At 38.1% G+C, this 26332-nt stretch overlaps 1 protein-coding gene across 5 annotated transcripts in view; it reads right to left on the bottom strand.

Moving 5' to 3' along the window:
* Positions 1-26332, bottom strand: part of LOC311290684 (voltage-dependent calcium channel subunit alpha-2/delta-1) — a 108549-nt gene that overhangs the window by 25733 nt on the left and 56484 nt on the right. For 3 of the 5 annotated variants that reach the window (XM_084409333.1, XM_084409334.1, XM_084409335.1), the window contains exons 11-18: positions 21573-21731; positions 21032-21136; positions 17751-17829; positions 17553-17602; positions 17343-17426; positions 17178-17255; positions 14636-14716; positions 11871-11945 (exon numbers count right to left, since the gene is read on the bottom strand). In XM_084409333.1, the coding sequence (XP_084265459.1) occupies positions 11871-11945; positions 14636-14716; positions 17178-17255; positions 17343-17426; positions 17553-17602; positions 17751-17829; positions 21032-21136; positions 21573-21731 (711 nt within the window). Of the gene's footprint in view, positions 1-5600; positions 5661-11870; positions 11946-14635; positions 14717-17177; positions 17256-17342; positions 17427-17552; positions 17603-17750; positions 17830-21031; positions 21137-21572; positions 21732-26332 lie in introns of all 5 variants that reach the window. The other 2 variants (XM_084409331.1, XM_084409332.1) reach the window with 1 other exon arrangement.

Genomic DNA, 26332 nt, shown 5'->3' with positions numbered 1-26332 from the left:
AAATTGAAATGCTTGAATAATGTCCCCTGAAACTATCTGGATATTTATGCCTTACTAAAAAACTGTATTATTACATTAAACCTAAAAAAAAAAAACATCCGAAATGTTTTGTTTGTGTATTTTTGTTTAAAATAAATTACTCTTGGTTTAATATACTACTATAATCTAATGCATAAAATATGATTTTAAAAAGCTGTCAAAGAATCTTACGAGTTACCATATTTAGCCAGTCCAAACATCTATAATGCCGAATATGTTGACCAGGCAGCAGTATTTTTATAAACAGGAAAGAAAGATTTATACAAGTTCCAGTGTGTCCCACCCAAATCCCCCCTTATCCAGAAATACACAGGCAATGCCAGTTCCCTTTTAGTCACTGACGTTCGACGTAGTTGACGTGTCGACTGATTGGGATCAAGCTTAGGGAGCCTGTCATCTTCGAGTATTGTTAAAATGAGCCAATGCACACATTGGCGTGCAAGCTTTGCATCCATGCTCTGCCCCGCAGCGCGGGTATGGATGCACGCACCACTTGTCTTTCGCTTTGGAGTCGATCGTTCTTCATGTCGATGTCTCTGAAGAGTGTTGTTATATTACAACGAGTGAGTGTGTCAGTGCTTCTTCAGGAAGTCTCTCCCGGTGCTGGTGGTTCTACAGTGTGAGTGCAGCGGTGGTCATGATCTTTCTGAGGTCTCAACTGCTGTTTTAACAGCATCACATTTCTGTTTGTGTTTGTTTGTCTGACGGCCGGTTGAGGGCGAAGACAGTGCTTCACTGGTACAGGCTGCACCATCCCTGTCAGTGTTGCCACGATCATTCCCCTGTGTGCTCCGGCACTGGTGAGAGTTTTTTCATTTCCTGAAAGAGCAACACGGGTGCGCTGGTTCTCAGCCCGCCACCCCAGTGCCTTTCTTTCCTGAAGTGCGTGGAGAGCTTACTAGATCGTGGACGGCACCTTTTCCTGCCAGAAACTGCCCGGATAGCTCCTCCCCCCTCACTACCCTTGATGGAGGAGCGGTGAAGGGTTACGAAGCTATCCCTCCAGTGGAGCGGTCTGTCGTGGCACACCTGTGTCCAGCAGCCACTGCATCTTGGATGGGGGATCCTCATCTCCCCCCTCAGGCCTGTGAGTTCTTGTCTGTTCTTACGGGCAGAGCTTACAAAGCCTGTGGGCAAGCCGCCCCCTCTTTGCATGGCTTGGCGTTGCTCCAGGTCTATCAGGACAAAGCACTCAAGGACATGCACGAGGGTAGCCTAGACTGTGCGCTCATGAGTGAGCTCCGCACCGCAACCGATTTGGCTCTCGGGAGAACGAGCGTTACGGCCTGTGCGATCGGTCTAATGTTGTCCACCCTGGTGGTCCAGGAGCGCCATCGTTGGCTCAGCCTGGTTGATATGGCGGATGCAGACAAGGTTCGGCCCGCCGCTACCATCACCCCACTGCCGGTGGCAGTTCCTCCGCCTGCTCGTCGTCGAGGCTGTCCCCCCTGCTGCCGCTTCCACTGGGCCACCGCAGCAGCCTTCACCCGGGCCTCAGCGCAGAGCCAGCCACAGACAGGCCACCAAGAGTCCCTGACACAGGCCACCCAGGGATGGGGGGACGAGCTCATCAGATGGTTACCGTTCCACCGCTGGCTCTCCAGAGTCCAGTGGTACCCGAATTGTCAAAAGAGCAAATTCCTCCATTCCTGGGTTCCAAGAGGGTGAGACTGGTGGTGTGTGATCCTGTAAAGCCTTGCTCCCCTCAGTCCCCTCTTGTGTCGCCAGCCGGCAGCCGGTTGCGGTTTGAGGACCCGACTACTCCTTCTCCCGTACCCCCTGCCGACCCGTGGAGACAGGTAAGTGTTGCATCGCACACTCAGACCTTGCTTCAGGCCACCCCTGGGCCTTCAGAGCCAGGTCCCTGTCCTCCACCTCGCTGCCCCACCCCGGGTACGTCTGTGGTGCCTTTGGTCCCCCTGACTCGGTTTGTGGAAGCCTGGAGAGTGCTTCCCAACCGGTCCAGCTGGCTCGTCCGTACCATCAGACTCGGCTACATGATTCAGTTCGCCCCGTGTCTTCACGAAGGTCGTGGAGGCGGTCATTGCTCCAATGAGAGAGTGTGGCGTTCGTGTCCTCAACTATCTCGACGACTGGCTGATACTAGCTCAGTCTCGGGAACAGTTGTGCAAACACAGGGACTTGTTGCTCCAACATATCAGCCAGTTGGGTCTTCGGGTCAACTGGGAAAAGAGCAAACTCACCCCCGTACAGAGGATCTCTTTTCTCTGTATGGAGCTGGACTCGGCCTCACAGAGGAACATGTCCGGTCGGTGCTGAAATGCCTGAATACTATCAAGAGTAAACTTTTTCAGAGGCTCCTGGGGCATATGGCAGCTGCAGCCACAGTAACGTTGCTCGGCTTGCTCCATATGAGACTGCTTCAGCACTGGCTTCACGGCCGAGTCCCGAGGTGGGCGTGGCAGAGCGGCACACTCCGTGTGACAATCACCCCGGCCTGCCACCAAACCCTCAGCCCGTGGTCAGATCCTTCGTTTCTCCGGGCCGGAGTGCCCCTAGAACAAGTGTCCAGGCATGCTGTGGTCTCCACAGATGCCTCAAACACCGGCTGGGGGGCCACATACAACGGGCATGCAGTAGCAGGGATCTGGACGGGCCCCCAACTGCATTGGCACATCAATTACCTCGAGTTGTTTGCAGTACACCTTGCTTTGAGATGCCTCAAAACGCCGCTGCTCGGCAAGCATGTACTGGGCAAACGGACAACACTGCGACCGTTGTGTACATCAACCATAAAGGTGGTCTACGCTCCTGTTGCATGTCGCAACTCGCCCGCCACCTCCTCCTATGAAGTCAAAAGCATCTGAGGTCGCTTCATGCCACTTATATTCCCGGCCTGCTCAATCATGCCGCCGACGAGCTCTCATGACAGCCTGTGGCCCAGGAAGAGTGGAGACTCCATCCCAAGGCGGTCCAGCTGATCTGGAACCACTTCGGGGCTGCACAGATAGATCTGTTTGCCTCTCCGGACTCGTCCCATTGCCAGTTGTTTTACTCCCTGACCGAGGGGACCCTCGGCACGGATGCGCTGGAACACAGCTGGCCCCGGGGCCTCCGCAAGTATGCATTTCCCCCTGTTGAGCTCCTCCGCACCCCTTCGTCATTGGACGTGGGGTCCGATGCTAGGCCTACCACTTGTATGCACTGGTGGAACTTGTGCTAGGCTGGGTCCATATGTTGTGATCCCTACGGCGATCCCATATGTGTATTCTTCCACAGTACGGCTCCCCGACGTGAGCCCGTGTCTTTCCCTTGGCAGAGTTTCCTCTGCCGTCGCTGATGGTTGAGTCTCCCCCCTGTCATATGCCACCTCAGTGACATTCCAAATGTTGTACTGCCCGATAATTCGCCCAGTCCATATGTTACCTCCCTGCAGGCTGGATATGGCTTCCGTAGCGTCCCTCCTTCCATCGAAAGGGCACACTTTCCCAGTGTTATCCAAGTCTAACTGAGTGGGTCTTGCGGAACAGCAGTGACTTTTCTGGCCTAAGCCCTGTCCTATCTCCGCCTCAATTATGCAAGGGGTCTGGAGGCTTTTGTCTAGGCACTAGAAGGTGGCAGCACTAGTGGCGTTTTAATAGGGATCCCAATCAGTCGGCACGTCGACTACGTCCCTCCCTGAAGGAGGGAACGGAGACGTAGTCCCGTCGCCACTTTTGCTGGACCACCACTGACTCCGGGCTCCGCTTGGCTCCTCAGCGAAAAACAAGAGGTGCATGCATCCACTTCCGTATTTACACCCGCGCTGCGGGGGCGGAGCGTGGATGCAAAGCTCGACAAGCCAAGGTGTGCATTGACTCGTTTTAACAATACTCGAAGATGACATGCTCCCTAAGCGTGATCCCAATCAGTCGACACGTCGACTACGTCTCTGTTCCCTCCTTCAGGGAATTAGGGTTACATACGTAACCAAGACGTTTTACAAAACATATGACACAAAACAGATGTATGATAGATTTTTTTTTTTTAAATCAGAGATCCTAACAAATGCTAATTTAATAAATCTATGTGATACAAAAAAATGTGAAATAAAAAAATTATATAGGAAAGGAAAAGTTGAAAGAAGAAAAAGGCGACTTTTGGCCAATTAGAAGCCAAAAAAAGCAGCAGAATTTGACTAAACATGTCAGGCATGTCCATTTCCCCATAACGCCACTGTGGGACAGGCAACGTTACCGTTTCAGCAAATGTTTTCCTTTCCCTTTTCTCCTTCTCATTTTTCACTTGTGTGCTTTCACTTGGACAGTAAATCATCTTTTTGTTGTTCGCATTACAAATGGAGGTCAAGTGAGAACACAGACCTGCCATATGAAGAAATCATTACTGAATCCTTTAAGATTACAAGCACATGACATGAATACCAACTGCTTGAGATATGCATTGGATGCAAGTGCTGAACGTGCTACATTAGGCTGAACTCTCCAGTATATCTGGTAACGGTTGGAACAAATAAAACACATTATCTTTCTGATCCGCCAGACAGGAAATATCTCAGTGAACTCTCACTCTGTAGACACAAACAAACATCAGATGGCATGCTAGCACTCCTGATAACCATTACACACACTTACTGAAGTCATATCCCTGCTCAATACACCAGCATGACTGATCATAAGCATATGCTGTGTTTTGAATGCTGGTTCCCACTATGTGTGTGTGTGTGTGTGTGTGTGTGTGTGTGTGTGTGTGTGTGTGTGTGTGTGTATAAATAAATAAATAAATAAATATGTACAAATGTATAATTATATATATATATATATATATATATATATATATATATAGTATTATGCAACTACAGTAAAAAAAGTTTGGGTTCAGTAATATTTTTTTATTATTAATACTTTAATTCAGAAAGGATGCATTTAATCATCAAAAAGGACAGTACAGAAATTTAAATTGCTATAAAAAGTGTATTTCAAATAAATTACATAATTTATTTTGGAAAATGCATCACAGTTTCTATATAAAAATATTAAACAGCACAGCGATTTTCAACTGAAAATAATACTAAATGAGCATCAAATCAGCATTTTAAAATGATTTCCAAAGAATAATGTGACACTGACGACTGTAGTAATTGCTGCTGAACATCTAAAATAGAAATATATATATAATTCTTTTTTTAATATATATATATATGTATTATTCTAATATTGTAATAATATTTCACAATATTACTGTTTTTTACTTAATTTATCAAATAATGCAGCCTTAGCACAGAAAAATGAAAAATCGTACCCCAAACTTTTGAACTGATCAAATTATATTTATGCAATCATTATAAAAAAAAATGATTGCATTCAATCATATGTGTCGTGCACAATGTAGCTGTATGTAGCGTTACGTAACTATCTCAGAGATTTTGGGTTCTGGAACTACAAATGAGCTCAGCAATGATTTTGTGTAATACATACACTACAAGTAGGCATACTAGATATCATACTACAGCTATAAAGAGTTAAACAAGCTATTTAGCACTATTTCTCTCTATTTCTAATATGACAAGACTAACTGGTCTACCACAGTTTGCATGGTCTCACCTCAGGGAACGCAAGAGCCAGCTTTTTACTTAGCCTGCAGCGACGGCTCTGAATCCTGTTCTAGTGAGATATATGGAGAGGATTTTAGTGCATGGAAACAGAAAGAGAGTTATTTATGGGTGCCAAAACTGACTTAAGCATTGAAAGAGACCACACTTGTTAACAATGCTGTTATTGTAAAACACGGCAATCCATCATAGATGAGAAGGTTTGAAAGAAATAAAAGTGCACACTATAAATCGATTCCCATCGTGTAGGCCTTCCTACTGTTTGAACAATTATTTGGCTCTCTGGCGAGCAGACAACATATGGCTGACATACTATGAGGGTTTGTTCAATTTCTACACTGTCAAAATCAAATTAGCTCTTCCTGCAGTGTTCAAAGTCTCCCTGAAAGACTCTCCAAAGTTCGTTCGAAGTGGTCGCTTTCTCTTAACTTTAGCCGACAAATTCAGTCATGTGTTTTGCACCGTTGGATACTGGTGGAGCACTTTGAACTGTTTCCAGTAGATCTGGCACCCCATGGTTTAGGGGCTTGTGTTTGCATATCAGCGCTGCTCAGGGTTAAGTACGGCATCCACGGTTCAGATATTCAATCCATGCCTATGTGTCTCTCTCAATCAGCCTGCTTGATCTGCGGCCGTACCCGATAGCATCTCAACATCTGTCCTTGAGAGATCAAGCCTTCAGATGTGATCAGAGTCGGCTCGCCAAACTAAAGTAAAACCAACCGTTCCGCACATGGAGTCCGCTGGGAGCAATAACACTGGCGTTTATGTTTGTAATGGCACTTGCATTTTTTATTGCCATTACCAATATAGATGAGCTCATTAAAAAGAGCATTGTTTGCAAGTATGTTACGAGTTTGTTTCGGTAAAGGGTTTTCAAAGGCTTTCCCCATACGAAGCGACAGAGAGGGGAAGGAACCTCAGAGTCTATGTTGTTTCTTTTAAACCAAAAGCTGGAGGACGGATCTTTGAGGCAAGATGGAAATATGTCATAACACTCGTTCTTACTGACGCCAAGGATGGAAATGTGTTCTGTATGTTTGATGCTTGTGGACTGAAGTTAATACTCTCCATATATAAGACCTGGAGCTTTGTTATTTTTGTGTATATTTAACAGCAAACCTTGTAAGTCTCTGACCTAAAATTTCAGCAATAACACTGACATGTTTCAGCACTTGCCCCGATTCACAAAACAGGCATTCTCAAGCATAGACAGCTGAAAGAGCGAAGAAATCTCTCAAATAAAATTTCTCAAAAATATTATATAATTTTGTACTATTTAATATTTTATATGCATCAGAAAATATATATACACTACTGTTTTAAAGTTTGGGGTTTAAAGATTGTTTAATTTTTATGTATAATATTTTGAAATATTATTAAAATTGTACAATTATAATTATTTTAAATTCTAATCATATTTATAAAATCAAATGTATTCCTGTGGCGGCAAAGCTGAATTTTCAGCATCATTACTGCATCGCCCGGTAGAGCGATGGATCATATTAATATATCGGCCTCCTAAGTCAGATTTTTGTCTCTGAACTCAATGAACTACTTACTCTGGCCTATGCTGCATCCTCTTATGTTATCCTGTCATCATGTCATCCTGCTTGGTGATTGCAATATCCCTTTTGACTCTGTCTGTTCTAATGCCAATGACCTTACATTAACTTTGGATAATTTTAGTCTTGTACAACATGCTGACTTTCCTACTCACTGCCGTGGTCACACACTTGATCTTGTTTGCACTTCAGGAATGAATAATGTCTCTGTATCTGGCTCACAAACTGGTATTTCTGATAATAAGCTGATAACAGTTAGATTTGATTTCCCTCTTCCTGAACCTCTTCACAAAACTACTATTAATTATCACAATGTTAAATCTCACCAGCTAAAATACAAGTCTGCTCTTAATGTCACATGCACAGCATCCTACTCCTCCATAATTACCACTGCTAAGTAGTCTTAGTAGACCTAAGACTTTTTTTTTTAACTGTTAACAAACTTGTTAACCCTTTAACGCACCTTATTATCGGCTAAATTGACCTCTGCAAGACTGCAACTCCTTCCTCCACTTTTTATGAAACATTTTCATCAAACTCAGAAGTTTCCTCTAATTGGTCCTCACCTCAGCCCATAAAGCACATCCTCTTTAGCTTTACTCTTACCAGCCCATCTTCTGTTAGTGACCTAATTGTTCAAACTAGCTTATCTACTTGTCAGTTAGATCCAGCACCTATAACTTCTTAAAAGCTGCCCATCTGAAATCTCATCTCCTATTGCTCATTTGATCAACTGTTCCATTTCTTCTGGGTCTGTCCCACTATCATTAAAAATGGCTGCGGTCACTCCTATTTTAAAGAAACCAGGGCTAGATTCTTCTGTAATGAATAATTTCAGACCTATATCTAATCTTCCTTTTGTTTCTAAGCTGTTTGAAAAAGTAGTTGCCTCGCAGCTACAAGCTCATCTCTCTGCTAACATTCTTCTTGATCCCTATCAATTTGGCTTTCGGTCAAGCCACAGCACTGAAACAGCATTGGTAAAAATTACTAATGACCTCATAATATCTGCTGATTTTGGTCTTATTGCTCTCATCATGCTTGACTTAACAGCAGCCTTTGACACTGTACCTCTACCTCATCACATACTTACAGTACCTCTCGGCTATCGGCTATCGGCATCACGGGTAGTGCTTTATCTTGGTTTATATCATATCTCACTGATAGACAATGTTTTATTACTGTCCAAAACTTCAAATCTTCTCATGTGTTCTCTCTCTCTCAAGGTGTCCCTCAAGGCTCTGTTCTTGGACCACTTCTGATCAATATTTATTTGTTACCTCTTGGTCACATTATCCATAGTTATGGTCTCAGCTATCAACTGTTATGCCGATGACTTGAAAATTAACATATCAGTTCGCTCTGCCAGCTCGGGCTTTATAAATAAAACTTAGTATTTTTATGTATAAATAAAACTTATTACTCCAGTCTTCAGTGTCACATGATCCTTCAGAAATCCTTATAATATGCTGATTTGGTGCTCAAATAACATTTCTTATTATTATCAATGTTGAAAACAGTTGTCTTGCTTAATATTTTTTGGTAGATTTACCATTTTGTGGTAGATTTACTGAATAGAAAGTTCAAATAAAGAGCATTTATTTGAAATAGAGTAAAATAGATTAGGCATTTTTGTAGCAATGCCACTTTTGATCAATTCAATGCATCACTGCTAAAAAAAAAAAAGTATGTCTTTAAAATAATTTGGTACTGACCAAACTTTTGAATGTTAGTGTATACAATTTGAGGTGATTTAATCTTCTTAAAAAGAGACAAATAATTGTTATGTACTTAATAAAATTAATAGAATAATAGAGCTAATTCAAAAGGTTTTTGATTAACAATAATAATAAAAACATAAAATGCACATATACATTAAAAAAATACGTGTAACTCCATATAACTATGAATTCAAACACTTTTTTTTTTTTTTTTTTTAGAAAGGAATAGTATACAGTACGGTGCAAAACATTACTGATTTGTTTGACACTTCCATTACCATCACAGTCAAATTCGCAGCAAATTCCAACAAAGTACTACATTAGCAGGCTAGATAACGTTACCTTGGATACATCCTTCAATTAGCATAATTACATAACATAAATACATCAAACTAAACCAAATGTTTACGATGAACGTAAGATCTTACACTGGCCCCTGAGTCATCCTTATTGTTGAGCCCTGCACATGTATAACTCTTTGCGATTGCAAATTGAGCTTAAATCAGAAAATGTCTAAACGATTTGCAATCTATGTCCGACCAGACATAATATATTTAATGCATTTTCCTCCTTAACTTGCGAGGGTGTCATGGTGGGCTGGGGTTGTCTAAGACTAGGTGATGGACGGTGCTTTTACCATCCAGACTGAGGATAAACTATGACCCTGAACGCACACACGTGATCTCTTTTCTCCTTCACATTCTTTATTTAAAAGATGAAATGCAGACCGGCCCATGTGTGTGGTGGGATACCAGAATCAAAGGGACCTGCAAATAGACTGATATGTAAAAATTGTAGTCGAGTTGCATTGAGAAACATATATGCAGGTTCGCTGCCAGAAGCACGTGCATTACTTTGGGCGATTTGCAAAGGTTATGTGCAAAGCTCACCCAGAAGAGGGGCTGCATGCTCCGATCCAAAGGAAAAGCTATATGAGCGCCTGTTTACACACCGCAAATGCATGTTCATACATTCTAAATCTACAGCTTTACATATGAGGTCATACACACTTGTCAATAATGATATGAGCTGAATCACTCGCAGCTGCTTAATCTTCCTGTTTTTTTCATAAGATAGACAAATGTAATATGGTTTTAACTATAAAAACATATGAATGGAAGAAAAACAGAAGGGATAATATTAGGGCTGGGTATTGCAATGTGCAACGCATAATTTAATGCATCACAATTCATCACCTATATGGAAACCTACTGTATATCCGTCAAATAACACAACTAAATATGACAAATATCACAACATATCGGTAAAATTGGCAAAAGTGTCAAATTTTATCACAACTTTTTGTCATAATTATAATTTTTTTATATTATAATTAAGACTTTTTATCTAATAATATAGTTTTGTATGACATAATTATTACCTTAATATATCATAATTCTGATTTACCAAATAATTTTTTTCTTATGTGGTGGAACTGTGGGAGATAAATAAAATAAAAATACCGATACAATGACTTCAAGCATCAATACAATATTGAGAAAAAAATGCTTTATATTAATATATGATACGATTTGCATAGCTCTAGATTACACTATAGTTCAAAAGTTTGGAGTCGGTAAGACATTTAAGTCTCTTATACTCATCAAGGCTGCATTCATTTGATCAAAAATGCAGCAAAACAGTTCTGTCATGATAACTCTCGAAGGGTTTGGCATGGTATGTTAATATGTTGGTCTTGGAGAAATAGATCTGCTATACTATACTGCTGCTGCTGTTATTGCTGCTGCTGCAGAGCAAGTACAGCACATGCTGCTGTGAGCAAGTAAAACATGCTGCTGCTGTACAATATAGCGTACATGAATTACCTGTAGCAGATCTAATACAGGTGGAGCTGGGGAAGGTGGAGGGTTTCTGAACGCGCACTGCAAACTGCTACGCAGACGCTGACCAAGTATTTGAAAGTTGGGCAGCAAGCTCATTGGCTGCTGATACAGCAGGATTCAATCAGCTGTGCCCTATACAGAAAGATGTGATTGCAAGCAGATTGAGTTAAGGATCTATCAGCCTGCGCCAAACCATTTAGAGTTTTTTGACAGAACTTTTAATTTATTATTTAGTGAAATCATTACAATTTACAATAACGGTTTTAAAATGTATTTTATTACTGTAACGGCAAAGCTAAATTTTCAGCATCATTACTCAATGAAAACATTGAAAGCATTTGTGCTGCTCATTACTTTTGTGGAAACAGTGATTTTTTTCTTTCTTTCCAGGAATCTTTGAGAAATAGAAAGTTCAAAGGAACAGCATTTATTTGAAGAATTGTTTTGTAACAAAGTAAAAGTATATGGTTACTCTATCAATTTAATTCATTGTTGCTGAATAAAAGTATTAATTTCTTTAATAACAAAAAAAAAAAAAAAACCTTACTGACCCCAAACCTTTGAAAGGTAGTGTATATGGTGTTATTTCTCCCAAAAATAGACTTTAGGTCGCCAGTAGACACTATATTTAATTTAACATCCATGTCATATCTAATATAGCATCTATATTGGGAAGGAAAATATTCAGAATAGTAATACTCAGTTTGGGATTTCAATTTGGCGTTATCATAAAAATTTGGTTACATTCTTGATATAAATGTGCTCATGAACACATGGTTTAAGAGGTGAGAATGAACATAAATATGCAGCACACATACACAAACAAGGAAGGGGAGATAGAGATAAAGATATATATATATATATATATATATATATAGAGAGAGAGAGAGAGAGAGAGAGAGAGAGAGAGAGAGAGAGAGAGAGAGAGAGAGAGAGAGAGAGAGAGAGAGAGAGAGATACAAGAACTACAGACGTTGTCAAATAGATGTCAAACAAGCAAGAAACGTTTTAACATGCATGTCATGGTATGTCATGGTTCTCCACCACAAGCAGCCTTAAAACCTCTTCCTCTGTCATAAATGTGCTGTGATGTCATATTTGAGGTATTTGGGTGGAGAAAATGCTTCAGTACCTTTGGTTGCAGGTTTGGATGGAGCAGCACGTAACCGTTAGGGTCAATTGCGAAATAATATCCATTAGGACCAATCTGAAATAAACAAAACGGAAAAAGGAGAATAGTGAGGACACATCGAATAAGAAGACCACCATCAAACCCAAATCCCTGCTTAGACCAAATGGACCTGGTTCCTCAGAGATGCGGTGGTTAATCCCTCACTAGCGGGGTACTGTCTAATATCCCCTGAGAACGCCGACCCGAGCTGTCAATCAACCCTGAGCACTTAGCGTTAATCAAATGTGTCGGTTCATCTGGAAACATTCCTCTGAGCTTAACAGAAAATCACAACCATTTACAAATCAAATGTAAGTACAAACAGATGTAATGTACAAGGGCTTACGTCCTCTTAAGAGCGATCTTACTGTAAGAAGGCGAAACCGCAAGACGGCAGACCGCAGAACAATAGCGCATTTATCTTATGCATGCCGTGTTATTCTTATTACAGCGACTCAAAGAGTCTGCAAAGAAAACATCTAACACATGAGTTTCACTTTGTTCCCTTATAAATCGAATTATTTAGCGTTCAAGGAACAGTTCACCCTAAATTAAAACTCGTCGCCGTTCGGTGCCCTCACGCCGCCCCAAAACCAGATTTTCTTTTTTCTAAAGTTTTTTTGCCCATGCAATGAAAGTGAATAGGTCTGTCAAGCACCAAATCTGAAAAGAAAGTATCATAAAAGCCCCATAAAATTAGTGTGTGTGATTTATGCACTATATTCCAAGTCTTTTGAAGCCATACAATTCTCACATCTCGTCCTTGACGTCAAACTGGTGCGACACATCTGACACTTCATATTTTATTCTACACTAGCCTACTGTTAAAAATGTTGCAGTTGGTAAGATTATTAAATGCTTAGAAGACTATCATGCATATTTTATTAAAAATACAGTAAAAACAGTAATATTGTAAAAATTATTACAGTTTAAAATGAGCCTTTTTTTATTTGAATATATTTTAAAATGTAATTTATTCCTGTGATGGCAAAGCTGAAATTTCAGCATTATTACTCCAGTCTTCGGTGTCACATAATCCTACAGAAATCATTTTAATATGCTGATTTGCTGCTGAAGTAACATTTCTTGTCATTAACAATATTGGAAACAGTTACACACCTTTGACCAATTTAATGTGTCCTTCCTGAATTTTTTTTTACTATAAACTTTTGAACAGTAGTGGACATGAAAGTAGGTAGGTGTTTGGTCCTGTTGTTGTCTTGTGTAGTATTTTATTATATTTTATTTTAATTGTATTTATTTATTTATTTTTATGTATTGTAAATGGTCTTTTTTTTGTATGCTGGTCTTGCTAAAAAAAACAATTGCTTTTTCATATTAATATATGATAAGATTTGCATAGCTCTAGATTACAACTTTTTTGATACTTTTGTGGTGCTTTTTAGTAATTTTTGGAGCTTGTCATCAGCCAAATCCTCATTTGCATTTGTTTTATGTAAAAAGAGCAGTGTGAACATTCATTGAAACATCTTATTCTGTGTTCCACAGTAAAAAGGCGGATTTGGGTTTGGAATGACTAGAGGGTGAGTAAATGAGGGCTGCCCCCTAATAGTAGACTAAACGTTAGTCGACTAGAAGAGGCTTAGCCGACCCAAATTGTATTAGTCGTGTAGTTAAAAAAAAAATATATATATATATATATATAATTATGGCAAATTCACACAATCCTTGAGGGAGAGGTAGTTAACGGCGGGTCCTTGTGGCAATTACAGTGTGTCGGACAGGAAATCCAAACGTTCGCATAATCATCCATCAACCTCAAACCTTTACTTGGCCGCTCACTTTTATGTTAACCTAGATAAATATTCACAATTATTAGGCGCATATTTAGTGTGGAAGCTAAAGTATTAGCAAGCTTCATGGCATGGAGGCGCCGGCGCGATCACTTGCATTTTTTTCCTGACAACAGCGGAAACAACTTAAAATACCCAGTCATTTTTAGTCATACAGATAAGAGTAATACATCATTCGAAACTGTACTTTTATTTGGGTAAACTCACATTAACATCAAATTGTGCTTTTGTAAAATAAAGAAAACAAACAGGATGCACTTTGCTTTCTGCTGTCTCTGTGGAGCGCGTCACAAAAATGAACCGAAACTCCGCGTAACTTGCCAACCATGCATGAGAAATACATCTATAGAAAGCTTGAAATGTCTACTTTTAAACACTCTCTGCTTATGTAATCCGTATGAAATTTGATTTCTCTCTATAGGCGTGTCCACAATACAGCCGGGATTGAGTCAGCATCATCTTCATTTTTGCAGCCGATACTGACTCATAAAATACTAGTTTACTAATAAATAATTTAAATGTCTCCTTGCTATTTTTTTTGCTGGCGCTTTGCGGCAAGCTTTATGCGTACGCTTGAGCGCAGAATAGGCTATATTACGCCTATATATTAAACAGTCATTATGGTTTAATATTCTCCTCAGTATATATTAATATTAATTATATATATTAAGTAAACTTATATAAACGTGCTATTAGTCTACTAATGGCTTAAATGAACGACTACTAGACGACTAGAAAATTCTTCAGTTGGCGCAGTCCTAGAGTAAATAATCAAAGAATTTTCAGCTTTTAGGTCAAAAGAATGAATCCCTTAAATAAGTCCCTTTTTAGTCTTTTTATGAGACTGGAACAACAACCAAATTAAATGCTGACAGTATTTGAGTTGAAATTGTTTGTGTTTCGGGTACTCACTGTGAAGCGGGGCGTCAATCTTTTGATATCATCGAGAGACACATCCACCCCCATCACTCCTAAAATCAACTGGTTCTGATGCTAAAAGAGAAATCAACAACACTAAGTTTCCACTCTGACATACAATGTAGAGACATTTACAAACAAATATGGGTAACAATTTATTACGATAGTCCTCTTTAGACATTCTACTAACTATAAGTAACTTTGCAACTACGTCAATTAACTCTCCTCAGAGTATTAGTAGAATGTCTGCTTAATATCTGCCAACACTTTATTTTGTTGGTCCTCCAACAGACATTCTACAAGTAACATTGCAAGTACCAGTCAACTTATTCTACTAACCCTAACCTACAGTCTGCTAATACTCTTCTTAATTTGCAACTACATGTCAACTAACTCTTATTAGAGTTAGTAGAACAACAACAACAACATGCAAATCTTTTCAACTTGGCAAAAATAACCACTATAAAACATTGCAAAGTTACAAAGTGTCACGTCTAAATGGCTTCTCGTCATCCATACTGGAAACTGATATTAAACTTATCAAAGAACCCAGTGACGCAGTCAGCGAGTGGAAAGTAATGGCAACTTTCAGAGGGTCAATCGGGTTTAGTAGACAACGTACTGATCCTTTGACCTCCAACTGGGAAAGTGTAGGATAAGATACTCTATGATATTTATTTTCCATATCTGTTACTATCGTAGTGTTCCTAAGAAGGTCACTGTCCGCATGGTTAATACATTCAAGAGATAATGAAGTTTACACGTTTGCGTCAGTAGTAGCTTTATCCCCATTAAACGTGACAAAAATAGAAGTTTGTTCCAAGCATCGAGCTATTAATAGAGAATTGGGTTTGTTAATGACACATCTGGTGTTCTGTTCTGTGTTCATTCGAATGTTATATTCCTGCTTCTGACTTGTAGGGCACAATTTGAAATGTTGTACTTTTTTTAATATAACAATATTAAAATACAACATATCAAAAATAATCTTTTAATTTTATATATGGGCCACTGTTAAAGATATGCAAACCTTTTACATATATAGAATTACTTTTAAAAATACATTTTGAGGTACATTCATGTGTACCAGGGGATCTGTTTCTATATTCAGAGGTCTGGACAATACTTTTTTGGAACATTTATTAAATTTCCATTGAGGCAACCATAGTACTTTGAAAAAAAAAAGAAGAGCTAAAGCAGTATATATATATATTTTAATCATACCTATATATATATATATATATATATATATATATATACTACGTGTATGAAACATAGTAGGCCTTGGGACTGAGAGTGCAGGTTTTACCTCTTAAGAACTACTAAAAACAAAAAACGTAAATAATCTAATAATCAAAACACTCATTATGAACACAGAACAAAGTTAACAAGTCATTTTAAAGTTTTTGTCTTCCCTTGCCATCTCCAAATAATATTCCAAATTATAACATTGTTTATTATGAAATGCTCTTAATATGCTGATTAATAATGCTAAATGTATGGAAAAAAACAAAACGTCTAAAGGCCTAAACGGTGTATGACATCTGTATGACACAAATAATTGTATTTGCTGCATTCTCGTTTCCAGCAGCATTTTAGCAAAAGTATCTATTTTGCTGCTCACCGTGTTCCTGCTACTGTTGTTAAAATAACCACATCATCTGCAGCTCTCAATGTGGCGCTTTACGTCTACTAGCGAGAGAGAGAAGAAACGCGCACAGAGCGGAAAGGGCTTGAATGAAGCGCGTTTGGCACTGGATAAAAATACTCGAGGATGTAGCGCCAGAAGATTATTACTGTAAACGACCCTGAGCACTTGTGCTGTGTACAGCACCATTGTTTTGACGCACTGCTCGCTTTAATCTGTAAAAACGGTAAAATGGCGCAATTGTGTCCCGTGGCCCAGAAGGAACCATTTGAATACTGCTGATATATGCAAACTGACTAAGCACTATATACACTACCATTCAAGTTTAGGTTCAGTAGGATTTTTTTTTTTTTTTTTTAAGAAATTAATACTAAAATAACATTTATTCAAAAAAAAAAAAAAATTTGTTAGAAAATATTATAAATAAGGTTGTTCTTTAGAATGTTCTATTTAAAGAATCCTGATAAAAAGAAAGTAGCATGGCTTCTATAAAAATATTAAGCAGCTGAAGGATAATGTGACAGAAGACTGGATTAATGATGAATTTTAAAATATGTTGAAATAGAAACCCATTATTTTAAATTGTAATAATATTTCACAATATAACTGTTTTATGTATTTTTATCAAATAAATTTAGTCTTGGAAAGCATACGTGACTTGGAAAAAAAAAATCTCACCGACCTTAAACTCTTAAATGGTAGTGTACTGTATACATAGGCCTATCTATAATTTATATATCAAACTGATGTATTCCAGATTTTATACAGTTATATCCTGTTTGGTTACCCTAAATTATAAAAGGCAGTAATAATAAAGAATATGTGAGTGTTTCCAAACTATTTTACAAGGAAAACCAGCTGGAAAATCCAGATAAACGATAGACTGACCTGGTTCTGAGATTCTCCCACCCTGGATTTGGTCTTGTTGAACACAGGTAGTGTGCCTGTGATGACTAAGCCCAACTCCTGAGGTCATGAAGAGAACACAGAAAACAATGAAGCATATAACACTTTTTAAATGGTTTCTATGACGTTTGTTGAATAAGGCTGTACCAGAGCGTCCAGGTAAACATTGGTCCACTGCACTTGTTTAGCATCTGCAAGGACCATCGGCCTACTCAAAACATCTAGATATTCCTAAGCAACAGTAAACAACACAAAGCAATCAAATGTAGGTCATCATTGGACATTCACATACTCCTAAACAAGAGCAACTATCAAAATAAACAAATCACATTAGAAACGCTTCGGCGTCATACAGACCTGTGTGTTTATGCGGATGGCTCCAATGGAAGGGATTTCGTAGAAATATCCTAGAAAACATAGCGTCAGGGTGTCATGTATTGTTTTTTTATTTTGCAATCCAATGCCGAGCCTGCTAAAGAGGCTGTGAGATGTGAGAATTATATTTGTACTTCAGCCACTAGGGGGCAAACACAGACTGAGCAAAGCAAAACTTACCTTTGTTAGCACAGGCCATCCACTTTATTGGCCCTGTGTCATAGTTGTGTTGACCAACAGAGAACGTGAACACTCGCACCTGCAATCAAACAGCATAGTATACAAATTCACTGTAACTGTATCATGCCAAAAAGATCATGTATGGGTCTTATTTAAATAAATAAATAATAGATAGATGAGGCCTGTTTAAGGACATTTAATGAATCCATATAAGTTTATATAAAATATGTTATAGAATTATAACATTCACATGTAAAAAATAATTTAAACACCATAGCAGTTTTTGTTGTACTGCTTATGATTTCAATCAAATCAGTGCATTAGAGCTAATTATACACTTGGAAAGATGTATAGACATTACGAGAATGTGAGGGGAATGTGTAATGCTAAAGTAAAAAATCAATCAATAAATCAATATAATAATATGAAAATAAATAAAGGAATAAATTACTTGATAAAAACAAACATAAGTAATATAACTATTTTTTAATCCTGACTTTATTTTCGTATTACTTTTCTTTCTTCATTTATTGTTTTCTGTATTTTTTTTTATTTTTGTAACTTTTATTTATTTATTCTTTAATGTTTTGTGCTCAACCAATGGAGCTACGCAATGACTGCCTTCCTCATTTACATGTTACACATGGAAAAGTAAAAAATAAAAATGCATAAATAAAAAATTAAATCTGGAAATAAATGTAAAATAAATATATGAAAATATATGAATGCATAAATAAGTGCATGAAGTGCAAATATAATTGCATGAAAGAATAAATAAATAAAAGTAAAAAATAATACAAATTAAAGTAAAAATAAATACAGAAAACAGGAAAAAATTAAAGCTGCAAGCTGCATTTATCGGGGTTCAAGCAGTTAAGGCCTTTAAGGCCTTTAAGCACAAAAGCATCAAAAGTTATTAAGTTTTATTTAGCAAGCATGTAACCACTGACATAACAGATGGAAAAGACCATTTACACCCAATACAGGCAATGTACCATAGGAAATCTATGGTTTTAAAGCTTTTTAACAGTTATAGCGCCACCTACCTTCTTCACCATGTTATGACACATATGCTCATCGATTTTTGTGACGTTCTGAGTTTTCCTTTAGGATTTATAGGCTTTTGAGTGTATTTTGTCACGCCCCTTTTCTAAATGACCCTGTTACAGCCACCCAAATGCAAAAGTTCAACTTTTTTCAAGTAGGTATTGGACATAATTCGACATAGCAGAAATTTTTTGATAAAAATTGGAGATATACATTTTGTCCGCCTTGAGCCAGGGATCACAGTGGTGTAAGACACTTGAGACTAGGACAAATGGTCTAAGAGTTATGCGCAATTTTGTACTTTTGTTGCTGTAGCGCCACCTATGGGCCAATCGGGGTCATACTCTGATAGGCTGTCCCCAAATTGAGGCCTACTATCTGGCCAGGTTTCAAGTCTCTAGGCCTTACGGTTTGGCCTGCACGATCAGTTTTACAAATCCTTACAATTACAATAGGGTTTCAGCATTTCATGCTTGAACCCCTAATAAGAATTGAAGCTTTTTGCCAGTTATAGCACCACCTATGGTCCGATCTCCATGAAACTCTGCATGCTTCTTCACCATGTTATGAAACATATGCTCATCAATTTTTGTTTTCCTTTAGGATTCATAGGCTTTTGAGTGTATTTTGTCACACCCCTTTTCTAAGTGACCCTGTTACAGCCACCCAAATGCAAAAGTTCAACTTTTTTTCGATAACTATTGATCTAGAGAGTCCAGAGAATTGTCCTAGGTTCCGATCGAGCGAAAAACCAGGGACTAGTTCGCAAAAGTAGGTTTTGGACAAAATTCGACATAGCAGAAAAATTTTCCTGCCTAAATCGAAATTGGAGATGTACTTTCAGGTTTCAGGTCTCTAGGCCTTACGGTTTGGCCTGCATGATGCGTTTTACAAATCCTTACAATTACAATAGGGTTTCAGCATTTCATGCTTGAACCCCTAATAAGGAAAAAGTAATCAACTCTTTCCCCGACAGCGTTTTTGAAAAAGTTGCCAGACAGCGCCAGTATTTTTTTTTTTTTTTTTTTTTCACAACTTTCATAGCCACCAGAATATTTTGTTGTACGAATTTCGATTCCATTCCATCAACAGAATGGTTGCACAAGTCCTATACCTCGTCCTGGGTCGACATTTCATTTGGTAACATTCTGCAGTTTTGATTTATATGCCGTTTATTTTTTTCATCTTTGCTTTATTTTACACATTCATCTGCTTAGTTACATGGTATCGATTGTTTCCATAGACAGTAAAAGAAATGGACACAGCGACCCGATTGGATTCAACGGAGAAAAGTGAAGTCAATTAGAAGCTCTCACTTCCTGATGGCCGAGCGTACTGCGCAGACTCAAACTGAGCTTGACGACGTAGATGTGACGTGAGCAACCCGTCTGTCTTCTAGTAGCTGTGCCAAGAGAAATCTGAATCATTCCCTTCCGAAACTTCCAGAGACGGAGAGCGTGAGTAGGAGGTGTCCATGAGCTAGGAGCAGGAGCAACTTTTGCTAATTATTCTGATTAATTATTTTGTCATTTTGCCTCCACGTCCCCCCGATTGCCCGCGAGCTTCTCCTCCTGTCCATACGATCATTTCTCTACTGTGCGACAGAGAGTCGCGTGGTTATGACGCAATTGTTAGCCTATTTTTACAAAAAAAATGCTTCTACGGGGGCATTATGTAAGATACAAGGTAATGGAGCCTTTTATACATTTTCGTGTTTCTTTAAACACCTCAGATGTAAAGTTATTCGCTGTCAAAGTGACGCCAAAATGAATGGGAGTCAATGGAATGCTAACAGCAGGTGATGGTCTGCTAATCAATGGCGGCCCCCGGGGAAGCTTCAGTTTCGGCTGAAAGATTACCCCCTTGATTGTTTCTGTTTCTTCTTCGCCTGTGTTTTGATCCAGAGATTCTGTACTCTTTCAGAAGATGCGTGATAGCGCCCCCTACTGTATACCAGTGAAAACACGGAAATCCGAGGAAAGAGTTGAAGAGAATGAATTGATTTATTTATTTATTCAGCAGGTTTGGTCCTCCATAAATGCGTTCTTAATTTTCCTAAAGTAAATGTCACCCCAAAGGAAGGTAGGTAGGTAGGTAGGTAGGTAGGTAGGTAGATAGGTAGATAGGTAGATAGGTAGATAGGTTGATTGATTGATTGATTGATTGATTGATTGATTGATTGATTGATTGATTGATTGATTGATTTAGACTGATGGTGACCTTCACACACACACCTTTTTGTCGATATTGTATCTGCTGAAGACGTCCTCTGCTCTCTCCTCGCCTCCATCAGTAAACAGCATTATAATCTTGTTGCAGTTTGCTCTGCTGATGTTTGGCTGAAATGAGCACAATCATATGCAGTTACATAGAATAAACAGCAGAGGTCGGCAGAACACAACAATACTATACTACTAAAACTTAACACAAGGTTTAATCAGGATCAGCACCCTCTTACAAACAAATATTACTACACAGAGGTGATTCTAGGGGTGAGATCAACCCCCTACTTGTGGCATAGTAGAATGTTTCTTGCCTTAAGTCTGTTTATGACCAAATCCACCACTGACTGGAGGGAAGGATAATATGTAATGTATCAAACTGTATATTATTTGAACACCGTAAAGGACGGGTGCAGAGTGATATCTTATAATAGACACTCTTTTCAGCAAATGTGAAGAGAGATCACACAAAGTGCAGATTTTAAGCCTGCTGACCACTGACTGATTTTTTTCAATTCATAGATAGCTTTCTTAAATGTAAAAATAAACTCACATTTGAGAGCTGATTGAAAGCAAATTCAAAGCCTTTGGTATAGTTGGTAATGCCTTTGGCTGTAATGTTCTGTACTGCATCTTTCAAGATCTTCTTATTGCGAACATTAGCTTGAACCAGGTGGTCGAAACATGCTGTGTTATTCACTTTTGTGTTAAACTGAAAAAGAAGAGAGAGAGAGAGAGTGTGAGAGATAGAGAGGCATACAGTAAGTGAAAAATCATTGTTAACTCACAGCAAGACTTTTCAGAATCACAAAAAAAGTTTGTGTGACTTAAGAGATCTATATACTGAGGCCAGAAATAGCAGGTGTTTGCGAGTATGCGCATGTGTTTGGTACAGTCAATGCTGAAAATAATTTGAGCTGACAAGCTGGATACCCTTACAAGTTTCTAATTTTCTTTTCAGGTATAGGGCTCTCTGTGTTCTGTCACTTATTGCGGCTGACCTCTGTGAACTTGTTACTTCAAAGCTGGAGCGTGTGTGAGGAGAGATTGTGAACAAGAAAAGAGACTATTGGGTAGAGGAAGGAAAGAGGGGAAAAGGAGGAGAATGAACACAGGGGAAAAAGAAGGATAAACAGTAAATGGAATACTGCAGACTCTAATTATCCACAAATAGAGTACAAAATCTTTATAAAAAAAAAAAAGTAACTTTTTATGGTTTCGACCTCAGGGTGTTAAACTAAATATTAAATGAGCAGTTGTACTTTTTATTTCACTTCATATGAGGTTTGCAATCCATGTTAAAGATGTGGGGCATGAAAAAAAAAAGATTTTTTTTTTTTAATTAAATTAAATTAAATTAAATTAAATTAAATTAAATAGCCAAAATGGGTAACAGGCTTGCAATGATATACAGTATGCACAAAACATGTTGGTGAGAGCAAAAAAATAAAAATTGCCAATTTAAACTTTTAGTTTTTAAATATTTGTTTAAATGTAGTTTTTTTACTACAATTGCATAGAATATCAGGAAAGCAGACATTGTTATTTATATTTAAATTAGCTGAGCATGAAAAGTAGCTAATTTTAAACACAGTTTATATAACATATTAATTCACAACAAATGTAAAGTTCTCTGATGTTTAATTTTAATTGGACACCAATTTCTATCTTTTCCAGACACAGCGCCTCTAACCTTAACAATAGGAAAAGTCAGAATGATTAACAGGTGTGAGTCATTACAGCTAATGAGGAGGTATGTGCAAGCTCACGCAAAAATTAAAATGATTATACTGTATAACTCCAGCTCTCCCTGAGGACATGAAAAAGCACATGGTGCACTTCCTGTGGCATATGCAAGCAGAACACACCTTCAAAGCTCCCGTGCTTACTGTTGTGCTGCATGTTTTTCTTCTATTTTTAATGATCCAGTTCTTAGTTTTTCACTCATGTCAACCTGAAAGGCTTTCCCACTCTGAATTTCTCGCCGGACAAAGAGAGGTGTCATTAGGAGACATGCGCCAGTCATTGATGTAATTGTGGGATCAGGTGTCTGTGCTCTGTTGAATGAGCTGGATGTCACAGTGTCTGTTGAATGAACCGATGAGTCACGGTTCGATTAGTTGTTCCAGCATTGACTGAATATTTAATTAACGCTTGAAATTATCTCCACGGAGGCCCCCGTGACTCACTGCTCTCAGCATACGCCGGGTTATAAATAGAGGAATAGGACAAACTGATGATACACAGACCCCTACACACACCAGACGGCGCACACTCACAGCGTAGATGGCTTCGATGATTATAACGTGAGTGTTCTAGTTCTGTCGTGTCATGCCGCTTCCAAGAAGAAGCTTTTATTTCTCGGGGGCTGCTCTTTAATAGCTCAGGGGACTTAAAGAAGTTTTCAGTTACGTTTAAGATAAGCATTAAAATTCCCTCAGGTGCTTCTTCTAAAATTCCTATTGAGAAATAAGAATAGAAAAAGAAAAAAAGACAACAGCTTATACAATAATAATCATAACCCAAATGTGAAGCAGAGGGGTTGAATATCATCCAAAAATAGTCTATTTAGCAAGAATGACGAACTGTCACGAAAAATCATAAATTAAAAACTGTTTCTCGCTGAAAGATGAATTGATTTTACATAAAATGTAGGCATACTGTATGTTAAATGTTTATTATCAAACTATAGAATGGTGATTGAACTGACTTGGGCATTAAACGGGTTTATTGCACACCTTCCAGCCAATCAGAATTGAGTATTCAGACAGAACATATATGTTATGTTATATAACATATATAGGTATAATGCTTATTTATATATATATATATATATATATATATATATATATATATATTACAAATATTATGCAGCATAATTGCTCTGATAACAACTTGATTAAATTCTAATTATTTGATTAATAATACAGTGCATCATGAAATGTGAAATTTAGTCAGTTTATTATACTTCTGAAATGGTTATAAAACCAATAGCCTAATTAATTTTCATTTATTCTTTTATTTTAAATTATTGTAATATATGTATATATAATTATATGTATGTGTATGTATGTATGCAGCATAATTAAGGATATAAATATTTACTGATAACAATTTGATTAATTGCAAGAATAAAAAGCTGACTGCTGTGATTGTCAGATTCACACAGCTGTGTAAATAAAGATCTATTAACGTGCCCCTATTATGCCATTTTAAAGGTTCCTAATTTTGTTTTGGAGGTCTCCTACAAGTTTACAAGCATCAAAGGTAAAAACCTTTTTTTTTTTTTTAATATACATTGCACATCACCACATTTTTCAATGATTCTCAAATGACTCATCTGAAGATTCAGTCTCTCTAAACCCCTCCTTTCCGCGAGCCTACTCTGCTCTGATTGGCCAGATGGCCCAGTATGTTGTGATTGGTCTACTGCTAACAGCGTATGTCGGAAACGAAACGGCCATTACCATAACTCAACTTCAGCTCCGGAGGCTATTGTACAATCACTGAGCTTTAGGAAGCCTCCAGATCATTCTCATTGTGAAGAGCTCGTAAACATTTAACAGAGAGGAAAAAAATACCTCATTCATAAACTGAGACTCTTATTCCATTGTTCATCTCCAACCACACGAAGGTTGGAAACAGTTTCCTGCATGACACCCACCTCTTAAAACCATAACCACAAGGGACCAATTTAAAGCCTTAATCTTACGTTCACCATTCAAATTGTATGTCATGCTGCAAGTCAATTACACTAGTCAATCATTTCCTATGAAAATCCGCCCCACAGATAAGTCAATCGAAATGATGGATCTGGTAATATCCTTGAACAATTCAATGGCGGTTGCCACAGCACTGCCCTAATGAGCATCAATAACCTTGATCCAACTTGGTTATTAATGACTGAAATTAGAGACACTTCAGCTGACCAGTAAAAAGGAAGATTGTTTTATCATAATATGTCATACTTACTTTGCCTTGCCTTCACTATAAATGTCACATTTGCATGGATATGCACCATCTATAATAATTATAGCTCCTGTGTTAAGACAAAAGGCTGAATTTGGCTATGCAATCAAATTTTTTTTTTTTATAACAATTTGCATCACTTGTCTTCATTTAGCCTTGACTATTTTAATATAAATATAAACTTGCAATTATGCAGCATAATTTATGGTGAAAATATGTGCTTTGATAATAATTTAAATAAATTCTGATTATTTGTTTAACTGTGCAATGCATCAACTGAATCAATTTAATTGAATTTCTGAATTTGCCTGATTGATATACTGAATTTTAATGTATTTCATGTATACGTGGCCATGCATTAATGCATTTTACTCCATGTTTCAAGCAATTTTAATGATCTTATGTGTAACCGCCTGCATCATTGGCCCACACTGTTTGTTTACATGACCAAATCTCAATTTCAGTTGGCTTTTCAAAAATTTATGAAGATTTATGAAATCCTTGGGTTACTGGCTGTATATGTGGCATCATATTACAAAGTCTTGTTAAAATGAGCAACATTTGTTTGTAAGAGACAGTCGAGAGCCCCCTTGCTGCATACATACACACATCCAGTACAATATATGAATAACAGATTATTGTGTAACAGCATATTGCGTATACATATGTACTGTGCTGTATGCAATAAGCAGCACACCAGTATTAAATTCCAAACACAGCCTGCATTACAATACATTTTTCCTCCAAGTCTTGTTGTTCTTCCTGACTTGGCAGTAATGTATAACATCTCTTGTGAAAGAAGTTGTTTATCAAGCAAAATGTATAAAAATGTGCATGAAGGAAGTCTAAATTTTACTTACAACTGAAATGATCAAATATTGTATTTGTCCTGGCTAAAATCATTACAGCTGTATATACCGATCATAATCCTCCTCACTTTTCCTATTCACAAATGTAACAGCTACCATATGGAACATATTGTGTACACTGGTGATAAACAGTCTAAAAACAAATCACTACCACCATATTATAGATTTATAGATTCAGCCAACACAATGACTATTTTACCCATAATGCCCACATAGGCCTTTTATTTAAAACTACAGATGCACTCAAACTACTGATCTGTACAAAAAACACATACCAAATTTGATCTTTGGGTATCAAACTAATGCATTTATGTGACTGTGGGCACAGCCTCTTTCTGTTCTCGCTCAAATACACACAAGCACACTCACACACATACAGTACGCATAACACAACACTACACTCTCATTGGCATATGTTCCCTGAAGCGAATCCTGTTGACAGATCTCTCAGAGCTAATCCTTTATCGGAACAGTG

This window comes from Rutilus rutilus, assembly GCF_951802725.1.
Source record: "Rutilus rutilus genome assembly, chromosome: 5".
Taxonomy (NCBI): Eukaryota; Metazoa; Chordata; class Actinopteri; order Cypriniformes; family Leuciscidae; genus Rutilus; species Rutilus rutilus.
This window is presented reverse-complemented; position numbering and strand designations above follow the sequence as displayed.